At 36.4% G+C, this 16981-nt stretch overlaps 1 protein-coding gene across 1 annotated transcript in view; it reads right to left on the bottom strand.

Annotated features, from left to right (window-relative positions):
• The window catches only part of CNTNAP2 (contactin associated protein-like 2), a 1203666-nt gene that overhangs the window by 603734 nt on the left and 582951 nt on the right, over positions 1–16981 (bottom strand). Inside the window, exon 8 of the mRNA XM_009323034.1 lies at positions 12677–12941. Within this exon, the coding sequence (XP_009321309.1) occupies positions 12677–12941 (265 nt within the window). The remainder of the gene's footprint in view (positions 1–12676; positions 12942–16981) is intronic.

Genomic DNA, 16981 nt, shown 5'->3' on the forward strand with positions numbered 1-16981 from the left:
GGAAGGTATTTAAAAGACGTGTAGATGAGGCGCTTAGGGACATGGTTTAGTGGGCATGGTGGTGTTGGGTTGATAGTTGAACTCAATGATGTTAGAGGTCTTTTCCAACCTTAATGATTCTATGATTCTATTCTATGATTCTAAGAGCTGTGCTGTGCCTAGTTCTGTGCCATGGAACATGCCTTCAGTACATGAAAGTCATCCCCCTGGGATCAGATATTCTTGTACTGCATACAGCAAAGCTTTATCACACAGCAAATTTGATGAAACATGTCACTTGTTGCCAAGTGACTATAGAAAATATAGACTATATATATATAGTCTATATTTTAGTCTATATATAGTCTCTATATATAGACTTCTATAGACTACAGAAACCAGCCTAACTCTCCTAAATGTGCCTCAGCACATTATTCTTTTCCAGATTCAGTACTGTCAATAATATCAGCTTCGTGTTGCAAATTCCAGATCCTAGAGATATGGGATCTGCTATTACTGTTTTCACAGGTAATTCTCTAAGTACCAACACCAGAATGTTAAGAATGTTATTTGGTTCTGCTAGAAATCAGTGTGCTAGTGCTTTGGTAAAGTTGATTCCACTTGACAGTCAGTTTTAACGCATGTGCTAATGTGCATAAAAAGAGCTGTTAAAACAGCTACAAAAGGTTAATGAATGAAACCCTCATTTTTGAGGTCATGTATTATGACATTCCACTATTTTAAATCTGCAAAAAGAAAAGCAAAGTTATTTTTGCATTTATAAAGAATGGATCCTTCTAATGTTTTATGTACGTATATTTTTTGGAAAAGACATAGGGGAATTCATGCCTCTAAACATGTCTTTCTTTAGTAAGTAAATATTCTACAAAGGAGATGTGTAGAATTTTCAGTATTTTTCCTCAGTGAAACTGTTCCATAAAATCCTGCTTGGTATTAGAATAAACTATGTATTTTATACTGGCTGCTTCACAGCAAGGGAATTGAGATTTTTTTCCCCCTATCAAATACACAAACTTAATGAGCAAGCTTTTTAAAGACAATATCATCTGCCATTCAGCTTACAGAATCCAAAGGACTTTGGTTGCTCTGTTTCACCTCAGTGCTCATGTGCTGCTGCTTCAGCAGCATTTGAAAATGAAAAGAAGCAATGTGCAAAAATGCCTGAAGGGACTCACCATCTTTTTCAAGACCAAAGTAACGGCAGAGCTAGCAACGTACAACTAGAAAATGTTTTTTTCCTGAGTCTATTTTTGCAGCTAAGAGTAACCACTTCTGAGAACTAAGCTGAAAAAAAACTAGACAATGCAGACTGTACCTGATGCCATTTCAAGGAAGCACTTTGATAGAAATTGCTTTTAGTTCTGTCAATGTCAGTAGAAAATGCCAAAATGCCAAAATACACATCACAGTTGTGCATGACTGTACTAGCCAAAAAAACAGTAAGGGCCAAGCTGACTTAAAAAAGCTGCATTGCCTGTGTAAAAAATGGAATTCATCCTTTGGGCTAGACGCCATTCTGTGTCATTGATGCAAACCTGGAGGTCAGCAGAAGCACTATGAATTTACAATGGCATGACTGAAAACAGAATCTTTCCTCTAGCACTTAAGTTTTATGCAGCATAAAATATGTATGGATGCTTGACAACTTTTCCTTTCATTATACACAAAAGTGAGTCTCTCTTCTCTCTAAAATAACACTGTCAAACCAAGAGGGACTGCCAGAAAGCTGTCACAGATAATAATCTATTTGCCTAGGTTCCTGAATAGCAATGAAAAAGAAGATATTGAGTGTCAGTTCCCAGCACATAAATTAAAGTTCCATGCCTGTAATTAGGTCGTTTCCCCCCACACACCTCCACAAAATATCGTGTTTGATATTACAATGACTTTTAATTATTTTTCTGTAAGTGGTTGGCTAGAGGTATTGTGGGACACCTACCCAAGGATTAGTGATAAATAAGATTAAAAGTTCAAAATTGCAAAATTCCTTGCAAACTCAAATGAGTTTCAAGGACATTTGCACTAGAAAGAATATACCTGGTTTCACTCCAAGTGCAAATGCTGCAAATACCCACTTTAAAATTAAAGAAAATCTCATTTTTTTCCTTGCAATTGGAGAAGATAAAAAGGTGAAAAGATAGCACTGGCAGTTTTATTTTACATAGTTGATAGCTTCATCCCACAGTGGTTCTGCACAGTGTTATGTGGCCCACTGCTTAAAGATTCTGTGCCCTTTTTTTGAAATGCATGTACGTAGTACATGTAAGCAACAATAACGTACAAATGAAGGTTCAAGACCTTTGATCTCTCAGTCTGTCCCTAAACATATTTTTTAAGTGTACAGAAAATAAATGTACTATATTCTAAGTGGAGACTTTGTCTCCAGTATTTTTTCTTCTCCCCCCCCCTTTTTTTTAATCCATAACAACAATTGTTTTCCTGTCCCAGCAAGGTTTTACACCCACCAAAGTTCCTTTCTGAAACAATGAACATTGAGTAAACAAAGTGGTAGCAGGCCACTTTTCCAAACCTTAGGACTTTCCCTTTGCTCCTACATCTATAAGCCTCCTTCTAGTCTGGACCCTCTCTGCTGTGGTTTCTTGTTTCTGAAAAAACACAGGCTGTGTCTCTGCTGTCTTTGTAACCAGGACGAAGGAATGATCTGTGTTCACCCAAGACAGCTCACATTTGCAGTGCTCGTGGCTGGTCCCTACAGCAATCCATCTGTGTCCACACTATACAGCGTGTGGAGGGGTCTCTGGATCAGTACACACTTATGGGGCTTCATCTTCTTGACCCGCATGCCCACGCTGTGTAAGCTAGTGTTAGCAACACTAACCCGTTTCATGCCTGTCATATGATTATCGTTACATGACATTGGCTATAGCAACCTTGTCACAACAGTTTGGCTCCCCTCCTGACCCCACATGTCCTTCTTTGGGTCTGAGACACATTGGTAATGTTATGATTTAAAAAATGGGTATCTCTTCATAAAGGCCAGGCTGACAGAGTAAGAGCTGATGTTTTGTCCATACTGTCTATTGTAATAGGCTCTGGACCAGTCTAACCACCGAACTATTCCTGGATCTCGATGCTGATGGTTTGGAATCTATAGATCCCATGGAAAGATGATATCCTAGGAGTAACACAGCCTGTTTCCAGAAGGGACAGTCAGAGCACCAGGACCTTGAGATGAAACAAGGAGTCATCTGAGAGTGTAGGCTCACCTACTGTCTGCCCTGGGTCTCCTGAACCCAATTCAATGGTGTTACTATTTTACCAAATGCCGATGTTCTGTGAATTTCCTGCATGTCATATTTGGCAAATTAGCTGAGTAAACTCTCTGACTGATATATGGCTATATGCACAATGGTACATATACATATGTACAGTGGCTATAACTTATACTATAAAATAAAAAGTGAGTGCATTCTTTTTACCCTCTACTACTCCACTTACTCACAGCCATTTACAAAATATCATAACTGCCAGACTAAATAGGCAGTAGAAGTACGTTTCACTTATTATAGCTGATTAATCATATGCGGGGTTATCATGAGATGTGCTTAGCCAACTATTTCTCTCTGAAATAGAAATGAAGTAAAAAACAGACTTCAAATAGATTTCCTACATTTTCTCACTAGTTTCCAGTAAAAATTAATCTCCTGCAAGATGAACTAAAGAGCTAACATAGCACGAAGTCCAATCACATTTTTCAAGTAATACTAACATCTGCAGAAAAGTTCACAGGAACCATCTCATCCTGTCATTAACAGAAAAATGGGCTTTTAAAAAATTAGGAAGTTTAAGCCAATGGTGCTGGATGGTATTCATGATGCTGCTGAAAGAACTGACTGACATTATTGTGAGGTTACCATCATGTTGCCATCTATGACAAACTGTGTTCAGCATAGGTGTGTGAGTCCTGGAAACGGACTTTCTCAAAGACCCACCTTTATGGAAGAGGAGGCAGAGATGGCAAACTAGTAAACTGGGGGAAAGAATATAGTATTTCTGATATCCAGTCTTTCAGATATTAGAAAACATTCCCTTCATCTTCCTTTATATTATATGAATACTCAATGGTGTCCTGGGGATACTTCTGTCAGGATGTGCATAAACACAACAAATATAACTATAGCTCCTGTCTCTATTGTATCCTTTTGTTTATTTCTTTATTACTAATCTAAAAGGAAAATAAAAATTGAAAAAAACACATTCACCTCAATCACCACGTGTAAGTCCTGAAAGACTTTAAAACACAAACAAAAGTATATTTTGCCATGCCCTTTCCAACATTACCTTCTTACTGATCCAAGAGGTAATGCTGGTTTTAACTAAGCATCCTTGGCTTGCTAAACCAATCTTTAGAGAGATATCTCTTCATGCTATTTTGTATTCAACAAAAATATGCAGACAGAGGACCCACTTAAGTAAAAACCTACATTCTTCAGGTAACTGCAAAATATTGGGCACCTCTGTAGCATTCAGTGCTAAGGGGCTTATCTTTCATCCGTCAAAGTCAAAAGCCAATTTTTCACTGACTTGACTAGAACCAGACTGGCAATAACTGATGTGGATGGAGTGAGCAAAGGCAACATGGAAAGCAAATAAAATTGAGCCCACTTCCTGTCAAATTTATTGAATTAAAAAAGAATTAAAAGGGTAAATTTCCAACTAGTTCTGTCCAGATCTATTCACGTAATTTACATTCCTTCTAGCAGAAAGTTAAAATTACCATTTAACTATTGACTATTGCACCTTTTTCCTGAATGAAATTCAGTGCAACACAGTGACTGCCTAAATAGTAGTTGTAAACAGCCTTATTTCATCTTTCAGTGCTAAAATAGAGAATGACCTGCAAAGGTCCCTTCTAATTCTGTTCTACAGCACAGAGGAAATGAGCCCAAAACAAATAAACTGAACTTCAGCCTTCTGTATAAATTTAGGAAGCCTGTCAAGGAGAACAGCCTGCTTTCTTGATTCTCAGGTTTCTCCATGCTTGCAAGGTACCAGTGCAACCTACAGAGTTATATTACTCTCAGTGAAGTATCCGAAAATGGTACCATCTATGTTTTAGAATGCATATCTTGTGCTTGGTAGGCAACACTCCAGCGAAAATCAGTGACTGATGAAGCAGAATTCACAAAAAACTGAACTAAACTCATCAGTTTTCTTAAACGAAAAAGTCTGCAATCAAGAACTCTATTTCTTGCTCTGACTGGTTTGAGAGTCTACTGTACCGAGATGCAAAACCAGACTACAAGAAAAACACATAGAAGAAGAATAACTACTACAAGCAGGTCTGTTTCTCAGTTCTGTGGAATTCAAAACCACAAATACCTATTCATATAGCGGCATTCACTGCTTAAAGTCATTAGCCAAAAATAAACATACAGAGAGAAACAGAGAGACAAAACTGGCTATCTGGGAAGAAAATAATTCTTTAATATTCAGACTCTTCTGATGCTAAGTCATCATGCTGTCTTTTGTAGACAGAATTTGTGTCTCTCATCTTGATCATGCTGACAAGCATGCCTCACAGATATCTGCCTCCACTTACTAACATTCAGTGTATAACCCAGTATCAGTAATATGGAAAAGACCTGGTAGGAAATGTCATCTTCCCACCAGAAGTGCACTTTTGCTCTGTGTATACACATTCCCTATTTAAACCTTCATTTAGCATCAGAGGTGAAAATACTTCTCAATTCCCACATAAGACGCCCCTGGGAATTGTCACTGGAAAAGTACCACTTTAGATCTGTCAGACAGAGACATTTTATTACCTGAAGGATGTTATCTTAACCCGAGGTCTAAAATATAAATGAACTGCAATTCAGATGACTTGAGATCTAGCAGAAAGACAGAAGGGTGGAAAGCTTCCCAGAGAGATTCCACGGGGAGAAGTCTGATTTATTTAATACGGATAAATATGACAAAAAGATATTCATAGCCCAAGTTTTAATAAGTTTATGGTTGACAGGAGGAACTGAAGACAGCCTTGAGCAGCAGCTAATACACAGAACAAGATGTTAACTAGGAGAGTTGGAAGAGGAAAAAAGGAACTCCAAGCAGATGAATTCAATTTAATGGCAGAAGATTTTGGACACTCCGAAAACTTCTCTGTTAAGATATTATGGGCCAAAGGAGATGATGTCCTTTTTCAGTGACTTATCATTCGTACTGAGGGGTAAAATCCAAGGGATCTTCATAGAGCCTCTAGTATTTAAGTTGAGCAGACAATGTTTAGATATAAAAGGTCAGAGCTGTATATGAAAAGACAACAAGTGAGAAAGTAAACAGAGGATAAATCAAGAGATTATTTTAGAACCTGCCACTGTGAAAACTTCGCCTTTTCTCAAGAGGCAGAGAAGTTCTTTTCTATATTGAAACAGGGATTCGGGGTTTGCTGTTAAAAACATTGGAAGCCATTAGATGATTCCTCAGGAGTGTTATTTTGAATGTTACTATTGTTTCTTTGAGCAAAACAACACTCTTCATGTTTGTTAAGGGGTTATCAGTTTTTCTCCATGTTGAAAGCTTCAGAAAAGTTTGGTTTCATTAGGAAGGAATTTGGGTTAAGTTGCTGAAGCAGGTAGATATAACTAAGTGGAAGAAAAGGAGGCGATTGGGACATGAGCTGTGGCTTAACCCTGCACTGAATAGCATTTGCATGTGGCTTTGGGAAAAGTTTCACAACAGTTTTTCTGGCAGAGATGTGGGAGTATGACATTTTCCAGTTGCTGATTTCTTTTCTGCTCAAGAAAGAAGACATTAGCTTGTTAAAGCTTATAAATAAATACAACTTCATCAACAATTTATTCTCCTAATTGCAAGATCACAAATTTTGAGTAGGCTCTTAGGGTAAACAGGTAGCATATACTAAAATGAAATTACTTTTTAAACTGTAGCAGAATATCACAATCCTTTGGCATGCAAAACTACATTGGAAATCTGCTTTTAAAAAGTTCTTAAAGAAAGCAAGAACACTTCCTTCTTCCATCTTCTCAGCCTAGCATTGCTTCCATCAATCCCTTGGGTAAACCCAGCAATTTCCAGGAAGTTTGCCTGGATCCCATGATTCCAAAAGCAAAATTTAGTCTAAAACTATATGGAGTAGTGAAGATAAATCTCTTGACTGTTTTCTGAGATTCTCTCCTATTATTAATCCCTATGCTGGGACATACACAATTGTGAAGATATTAATCACAGTTTACTCTGCAGAGAAAAAGTCAATAGGATGTTTAACTCTTGATTTATACACAAGCTTTAAGTATTTCACCTGTGTAATTCTGCACAGTCAGTAGCTTATTTCTTCTAATTAAATCTTGATTTCAGCTCTCAGTGGGCCTGATTTTCCTCTTACAAACAGCAAGTTTATTAATATCACTCTCATCAATCAAATGGTGGCAGTGTCTGAATAAGTTTAACATAAGAAAAAGCAAAATCAAGGCCATTGACTTTGTACGACAGCTTTGCCCATCTGTGCAAAACTAAAGAGTGCTTACTGGACACTTAACAGAATGCTCGGCAGGGAAGGAAGGAATTTTTTTTTTGTTTAGGGACCTGTTTTGAAGGAACAACTGGCAAGATTATGAAAAAAGGAAAAAATCTGCTCAGTAAGCAAAATCAGGCAGTAAATATAACTACAAGAACTAATCATCTTTCATATGTACTACAAACTGAAAGTTAAACTGCATATTAAGGTAAAATATTCTGTTACACCCGAAACTGTGTTATGAGCAAAAGAGCATACACCTTATTGACATAGTAAAAAATTTATTACTGTTTTTTACCAGCTCTTTATTGCCATTCACCAAGTTGAAGCCCAGGGCAGGTCAGGGACTAGTCATTTGGCCACTGTTAAACAAGGTAGAGCCAGGTCAAGTAAAACCTGAGATTCTGCTTTGCCAGGTCAGCACAGTCTGCAATAATACAAAAATCATAAGTACTGGACTACAGTGTATGTAATCACCCCCGATTCTTTCCACCACATATAAAATAAATACAAAAAATTCATAATACAGATACATATAAATGCTTTAATCAGATGTATAGAGATGAGGCAGAGGTTTAAAAGTGACCGAAGGCATGAAAGGAGCAAGATAAACAGTATCTAACGTTAAAGAAGAAAATAAAATGCATTTTTGCAAAACAAGAAGTCATCTAGAGAAAGTTATCTACTAATGCTAACATCAACTACCTGTGATTTTTTAAAAGTAGCAGCAATAGAATGAAAGAGGGAATTAAGGCATGACAGAGTGGTTAAACATTGGAACAGGCTGCCCAGGGAAGTGGTTGAGTCACCATCCCTGGAAACATTTAAAAAACGGGTAGATGAGGCGCTTAGGGACATGGTTTAGTGGGCATGGTGTTGTTGGGTTGACGGTTGGACTCGATGACCTTGGAGGTCTCTTCCAACCTTAATGATTCTATGATTCTATGATTCTATGACAGACAATGAGAATGTGTCATACTTAGGCTGAAGATAATTTTGAACTCCAAACAATGAGTGAAGAAGCTTCAGATATACAAAACCATTTTAATAATAAAAATTTATTATTTTTATTTTAAATATTCCAAGAATGAAGTACAGGGATGACTTAATCGTTCCAATAAAGGTGAAGATTGATTAAGAAACTGAGAGAAGTTCATGAAGAATTGAATATAGTGAAATCTCCAGTGGGCAGGACATGCGGTTAAATAAGTAAAGGAACAGTTAAGTGCCTTTTGGAAGACCAAAGGATAACATTAAATAAGACCTATGAGCTCTTGCTGTGATCTGCTAACACTGTGAAAAAAATTATCCCTGATAAAAACAGAACAGACAACAGGTGAGAGCCCGGAAGGATCTCCAGGAGGCAAAGAAAACTGCTAAGAACAGACTGCCTGATGGCAACTCTCAATTTCTGTGATTTTAAATGCAAAGTAATGTCTGCTTCATGATTCCCATGAATTGTCTACTGTTGATGCAAATGTTTTCCCACAGCATGCTATGTAAACCTTTCATAGTCACTGTATTGACACAGAAGTTAAACTTTTTGTATTCGTGCTTTGTATTTGACCACCTTAGAGTATTGTATCCCTTCATTCACTATATAAAATAGAAACAGTAGAATTAATTGGCATAAAAAATAAAGTATAACCCTATTCTGGTTTCTCAGATTAGTAGTAGCTCTCACTCTTAACAGTCAGTTCACTCTGCTTGCTGATTTGATGTTCTTGCCTCTAAACCTTACAGCTGTCTACAAAATTTTTTACAATGTCCTGTAAACTATTCACCTTACTGACTTTACAGGTAAGTAGTAAACACAGGTCCATGTGCTATATAGGACTAGAATTGCAGCTCCTTTAACTGCACCTTCTATGCATTATTTAATTTTTATTTTTGTAAAGTGTCACCAAAATATTTCAAACTGAAACCTTTCTCTCTTTAAACAAAATGCTCAAATGAATTAGGTATGAAAGTTCCATCAAGTTGACAAGAAAACCTTTTTCAATATTGTCTGATCCCTCCCAGGCATCACAAAGCACTTCATAAAGTAGTTCAAAAAGGAGGTTTGCAGTGCCCAGCTACCAGTGAGAAAGGTGAGACTTTAACTGTATTTGATACATTGGAAGGCTAGATTCTCCTGTTTATCTGAACTCCACTCATGCTAAGTTAAAGCTCCCTGAGTCAGTGTGTACAGCTTTAAGGTGTTTAAGGAATATTATGACACTGAAAAACAGGCAAACCAGAACTCTGTTCCACACCAGTATCTTTAGTGCAGAGACGTGCAGGAACAAACTCTGCCACCTGCACATCAGCATACAGTTCTCTCATGTAATTCCTGCCAGTCAGTTCAACTACTATTTCTATAGCCAGAATTAGACGGTGCCCCAGAATGAACTGCTGATGTCCCCATGTTAACATGGAAAGCTGACATTAAAAGCTGTTAATGAAAGTCAGTTAGTAAATTATGAGAGGCGTATAGAATAAGGACTAAGAGATTTTAGCTTCCTCCAGTGAAAATACGCTATTACAGGTGACAGGCATAAGTACAGCAAAACTATGAAATACAAAACACACCTGCATCTAGGCTGTGGTTTTAGTTAGCCTAATTCTTTGTGATAACCAGGGTGCGTACTTCCCAGTAGACAGAAGTCTAATTATTCATACCCTACACATGCAGTTACATAGAAGGCTGCACACTTGACTACAGAAAATTCTGCTTTGCCATCTGTAAGTAAAAAGCAACAGTAAAAAATTGTGCATCTTATATCTATAGCACCACAACAGTCAGAAATCTTTGTGCCAAAGGCAGACCACTTTGACTTCTACATAAACTCAGCATGTTTATATGCTGACATCTGCTAATTCCCTGCACAAGAAGGGAACAAGAATGTTGCTGTGATATTTGCCATACAACAGCAGCGTTCCTTCTGCAGCCTTCCCTGCCAAATGCCCTATTTTCCTTTCTTATGTTCACACACGCAATTCATTTCACAGGCACTGAAATGCCTGTTGCAACAAAAGTAGCAACAAAATATTAATATAAAATATTAAATATTAATATTTAATAAATATAATTAAATAAATATTAAAATAAATCAAAGCTTTCCCAGGATAGCTATGCAAATATAAAAAGTCCATACAATGAACATTAAACAATAAATGTATTTTTATTATGGTACAAATTATAATAACAAAGGAAATGACTAACTCTTTCAGGTATTCAAACTGTAATATGTACATATTGGATTGTATGGAGATTAAGAACACCATCATGGCTATAAAAATGAATGGCTGTATGTGATTCTCGGGCTACTATGTAAACTGATCATACAGACTGAAAAGATTTACTCTGAAGAATATTCGATTCAGAATATTTCAGAAGAAAGTCATAATATGAATACTCTGGTTTTACATCGCAGTAGTTGGTGAATTTTTGTTGTTGTGGGTGAAGGTCTGGAGAAAGCAAAATAGCAAATTAACAGTTTTCACATGTGTTTACTTTCCAGAACGTTAACTTAATGGAATCTGAAAATGGTTTCGTATCAAGATATACACTGGGCAAAATTAGTGGCAAATTGGTAAAATTTTTATTTCTCATAATATTTGGCTAATCAGGACTGAAGTCTGCCTTGGACCAAAAGGGCACAAGGAAGCTCATGAAGAAGTATCACGGGTAGCCACTTCTGTCTGTAAACTGGGATTTGTAGTAGGCAGAGCTAAGGAATAAAGAATGAGGGTGATAATTCCATGTGTTTCCTAATTATGATGCACTAACACCTTAACAAGACATTCTTGTTCAAGACCCTGCTGTATTACCAAAACATTACTTAATCCTTTCATGAGTGTATTTATATAACAAAGGCTATGAAATGGTAACTTGTAATCTATGGCATTGAAGTTTTGTGCTAAAAAAACTTGTAATGATGGAAGGACATATGATGTATTTTTCATAAAAAACATTTTCATTTTACAAAACAGGTAAATTCTGATTTTTAGTTGTTATTATTTATATTTTGTTCAGTTCTATCTTTAAAGTAATTAATTTCATTTCATGCTCAGCTCTATTTCATTAATGAGGTGAAAAGAAAAAACTTGCAAAAGTGTCCACTTGCCAAATGAAATGTTACTTTCCTACTTTCTCATTAAAAAAGGCGTTTTTTTCTTTTTCTTACATTTCCTCAAGTCCCTGTTTATATGACTGATTATAGTCGTTCAGAGCTATACTGGTATATCAATCCTGTTGATGAAGACTGAAATACCTCCACCATGAAATTAAGAAAAATAGTAACCACAGATGACTTCAGGCAAAAAAGGCATCCCTTTTTTGGCTAAGGAACTAGGCTGCCATATATGCTACTTCAAATAATCACTGGGTTTTTTTCTATGTGGAGCTAGATCCATTTGCAAGCAACCGTGTATTTTCCAACCCATTATTAGATCGTGACTTTGCTGAGAAAAAGTGTTAACTGACACGATGTAGCTAACACCATATTGGCTACAGCTGATCCAGAAATGCCCATAAAGAATATAGACTGAAAGTACAATTTATTAAAATGGAGGTATGAAGTAATTTTAAAAGACTGATCAACTGACACCAGCACACACCTTTACTTCCAGAAACAAACCTAATCCTGTACCTTTTACCCAGTATTTTCCAAAACCTCCTTAGTTAGGTACTAAAAGCTCTGGTACTTCTCCAGCATGACTCTACAGCATACTTAAGAGAACGCTACAGTATTTTTCATGCCAGCCTTGTGGTTAAAACAAATGGATTTTTTTTTTAATGAGAGCTTTCTAATTATTAGGAAGTAATAGGAGCAGCTTAATTATTAGGCTACTCTCAACAAAGGAGTACCCTCACCTTTTGAAACCAAATATTTTTGCAGAGAAGAGTGCAAGACGGAAGAAAGAAAATAAGAAGCAATGTTGCCTCATAGATAAGGGGTGATACATTTTCTGGTTTTCATGACAGAATTAAGAATATTTGTGTCTTCTTTTTTAATCTAACAACTGTTTTAATATTCTTCTGCCTCTTACTCAATGAAACATACAATAAAGGATTTAATATAGTTGCAATTTAAATTTTAAATTTTGTAAAACAATTGTTCTAATTTTTAGGTCCATGATGCTTTTAGACAACACCAACAAAAATGATACTAATTAAAAAATACCACTTACCTGATGAGATGTCTATGCGGTTCTTCTTCACTTGGGTGACATTGATATGGACGCTGACTTTGCCCTCATTTATGTCAATCTCAACATTCCCCAGGTCATCTGCAAAGTTGCTGAAGACAAGAAGTCCATTGGGGTTCCAGGTTCGGAAAAGGAAACTGACCGAAAACAGATCCTGACTTGGACGACCAGGAACCTCAAGGTAACTGGTGGCATTGAAAAAGACAGGCACTGTATGTGGCTCCACACAAGAAAAACTTAAATTTCCCTAAGTAAAACACAAAAAAAAGCAAAAACATAAGCAAAATGGTAAGATTCCACTAAATTCATAGTAACCTCTAGAAAAGTATTCTTGGTTTCATTCAACCTAGAGTCTACTGTGATCAATGCAAGTTGCATGTAAAAATGTGTTATTGTTATATTGATTATGTTATATCATTATTGTTACTATTATAATGTTTTTGCTGATGTTTCTGTTTTGTCTAGCGGTGGCCCCATTACATTTTGTACTATACATGCACACAATAAGAGGCAATCTTTGCCCTGAAGTGTTATAGTCTAACTAAGATAAAGCTTAGATGAAAGCATTAATATTCCCAGTTCAAAGATGAAGAAATGAATCACAGAGAAACTTGGTCACCAAAGAAGCCTATAACAGAGCAGTACTTAATCCTTTTATGGAAATACAGCTTTCTAAATACCCTTATATCAATGTGTCAATCAATACAATACATGAGATTGTGAAAGAAGGATGTATAATACCTCGTGAAGAGCTAGCATCTCTGTTATGTTTTCTACTGGATAATACTAGATAAGCTAAAACTTCATTTCATGAAGCAGAAGGATTTGGAATAGCTGATCATGAACAATGCCTAATATTTGTAGTTAGTCAATAATTTTCTCTGTAAAAGAAACTGCAGTTTTCCACTGTAAAATTTTACTCTTTGGGAAATTGACAAAAATCCAGTCAACTTTATTGATTTTTAAGGCTTTAAAATGTATCTGTAAACAAGACTAAAATTAGGGACATGAATTTTTCACTCTGGTTCTCATGTCATTCTCACACAAGACCACGATGGTAGGATGTATTATCATTTTTTTCCTTAGAAATCATAAATAATTTCTAGCAATCTCTGTCCAGAATTGACTTTTTAATGCATCAATGCAAATATAACAGATATAAAATATAACTGCTGAAGAATTCCTCTAACGTGGCAAAGTGGATCCTGTTCTATGGTTAGATTTTCTCATGCACTGTGGCAATTTCAGTTCAATTTGGGAAGGAAGAATTTTATCTGATGCAGTATGGAAATTATTACTATGATCAAGATAGCAATTCCTTTGATATTTATTTGTACATTAAAAAAATATTAAAGATTGAACATTTTTGGAGGTACCTAGATGTTTAGAGATGAGGTTCACCCAAGCATTGTTCAAAATCCCAATAGGAGTCAGCCATCACCTTTATCACAGAAATATTTTTAAACTCCATATTACTGACTTCTGATATAAGCTTTTATGTCACATATTTTTGTATTCATAGTGTATAAATGCATCTTAAAGTTCATCTTGAGGGAAGTTAGAGAATTTGGAAGCAAGATAGGAACTTTGTGTCTGAAAATGTGTGGGAGGAAAGTCCTAAGTAAATTTTTTTTAGAAGCCATTATTTTCAATTGGAGATGGGCTAGTTGATGTCAATAAGGAAGCAAGATTTAGCATTCATTTACGCATGTCCAAACCTGTCACTTTTAAAAAGAACAACACATCAGAAAACACCTTATCTGTGTCATAGCAAGATACCACCTGTGTGGCAGATTTGGTTTCTTATATAGTATTTCCATGTCAAAACTAAATGAATAAAAATAATAGTTTCTTGAGCACTCAGATCGGTTCCTAGATTACTCTGCATAACCATTTCTTTTTCCTACAGAGCGTCAGAAGTTATACTGCCACACGGTCTACATATAAAGGCCATTAGAACTAGTAGTAACTAGACTATCAGGTTGGCAGCCTCCATCATCAATTAAGAAACACTGATGTTTCCAATAATCTGGAACTAAAAAAGAGATTTCTTTATACTGATCTACTAAAAGTTTTGTTCCTATCTTTACAATAAAATCTCAGCATTACAAACTGTGTTCTTTTCATACACCCGTGTTCCATGGATAACAAAAAACATCCAAGGATTTAGGAAAATAATTAGCTAAAACAACTGTAGGAAGCTTTTAAATTACAGCGTGATGAGAGAAATTACAACTACTTTCTGAGGAAAGCCAAAGGACCTCCCCTTATCTCCTTTGCTGCTAAGCTGCTTGACTATTCTGGTTTTTTTTTTTGGTTTAAAGGTTGCCTAGAGATTTTAATTTTAAGTTTTCAGTCAACTAAGCATTAAATCAAAATAGTTAACTCATTTGTTTGAATAGTTTTAGTCTGAACATTTCCAAGTGTGTCACAGAATCCTTTTGGTTAAACCACAAATTTTACATACAGAAAAAAATATCTGGAGAGTGGCTGAAACTCTGTAACCCTTTGTTAACATTCTCAATGTAATAGTCACCCTATGGATTAGAAACAGCTTCTGTTACGTAGTTAAGCCAGTCCTGTGTAGACACAGAAGGCAACAGCATTTTGTAAGAGCTGACATCTCACGGTTCAGTCACAGATGCCAATTAAGTAGTGCTCAGGAAGCATTTTGTTAGACACTTTTACGTTTCTTTTGCTGCCTTGTTACTGAGAGGAACTAACAATTTCCTCATAACAAGAAGGCTTTCATATCCAGTTGACACTGTCCTGTCATCCTGATGCATGGGATACTTGCATGTATAACAGCTATTAATGTTAATGGCACTGAATGCATTCAAATCCTTTTTCACATCAGTAAATGCATTTATCATGAACAGCCTAACTGCATAAAAGATTTCTTGAGGAAGTAACGTATAATTCTAATTTCTCTGCTAGTTAGTATTTTCCCTACTGAGCTATTCAGATTAATCTGAACTGGATTATCGATTCCCTCTATGACTGCAATTCACAAGACAACCCCTCTTTTAAGTAAAGCCTATCTGATATAGATTGCTCACTATGTCTAGGTCAAGAGTTTGAGCTAATCTGCAGCTTGTCTCTATAATAGCATCCCCATTTTTCAAAGAGAAAGAGATCCTTTGTATATTCAGAGTGACTTGCTGGGCAATGACATCTGGAAGTCAAACATATACTGTGCATTTATACTGAAACTGTTAGTCTTATCAGAGAATTTTTCATACTTCATTGGAAGGGAAATGGTGAAAACATCTTAATTTGGATAGCTTGAGCTTTGTATCATAACCTTTAATCTGTGCTGCAAATTAGCTTCGTGTTTACTTCTTACAAATCAATTTTGCCATCCACATTCAGATGTTATCTGTTGTGGAAATACTACTGGGTCTTAAAACCCTTCCCAATTAATAGAGCTACTGGCTGAATATGTAGCTCCCAAAAGAGAGGTAATGAGTTTATTAAGACTACAATACCTGTTAAATCAGGATGGATTATACAGTACAGGCAATGTACTGTATGCTAATGCTTATTATGTTTGTCCTGGTTTCGGCAGGGATAGAGTTAATTTCCTTCCTAGTAGCTGGTACAGTGCTGTGTTTTGGATTTCGGATGGGAACAAAATTGATAAGGCACTGATGTTTTAGTTGTTGCTAGGTACTGCTTACACTAGCCAAGGACTTTCTAGTTTTCCATGCTCTACCGACTGAGAAGGCTGGAGGTGCACAAGAAGCTGGGAGGGGGCACAGCCAAACTGGCCAAAGGGACATTCCATACCATGTGATCTACCGACTGGGAAGGCTGGAGCCTTCTTTTAGTATCATTGTTGTTATTATTATTATTACTGTTTGATTTTCTTTCCATTATTAAACTGTTCTTATCTCAACCCATGAGTTTCCTCTCTTTTACTCTTCCCATTCTCTCCCCCATGCCACCCAGCGAGCGGCTGTGTGGTGCTCAGTTGCCGACTGAGGTTAAACCGCGACAGTCCTTTTTGGCGCCCAACGTGGGGCACGAAGGGTTTGAGATAATAACAGATTAACCGGAGTGTATTAAGGAACTTATAGCTGTTAATAGTGGTGGGTCACAATGTTGGTTTCTCTGTTCTCGATATTGACTTGTATAATCTGCATCGTGCTCTTTTTTTTGGTGTACATGTTAAAGATTGGTGTTGGTTTTTGCAGTTTGCTGTGGTCTGCAGTGATTAGTGATGTCTCGCTTGTGAGGTTTGTTTTTAGAACATTGACCTTGACGTTAGTGTGGTATGTAAGCTTC

This window comes from Pygoscelis adeliae, unplaced genomic scaffold (genome assembly GCF_000699105.1).
Source record: "Pygoscelis adeliae isolate BGI_AS28 unplaced genomic scaffold, ASM69910v1 Scaffold264, whole genome shotgun sequence".
In the NCBI taxonomy this organism is placed as follows: domain Eukaryota; kingdom Metazoa; phylum Chordata; class Aves; order Sphenisciformes; family Spheniscidae; genus Pygoscelis; species Pygoscelis adeliae.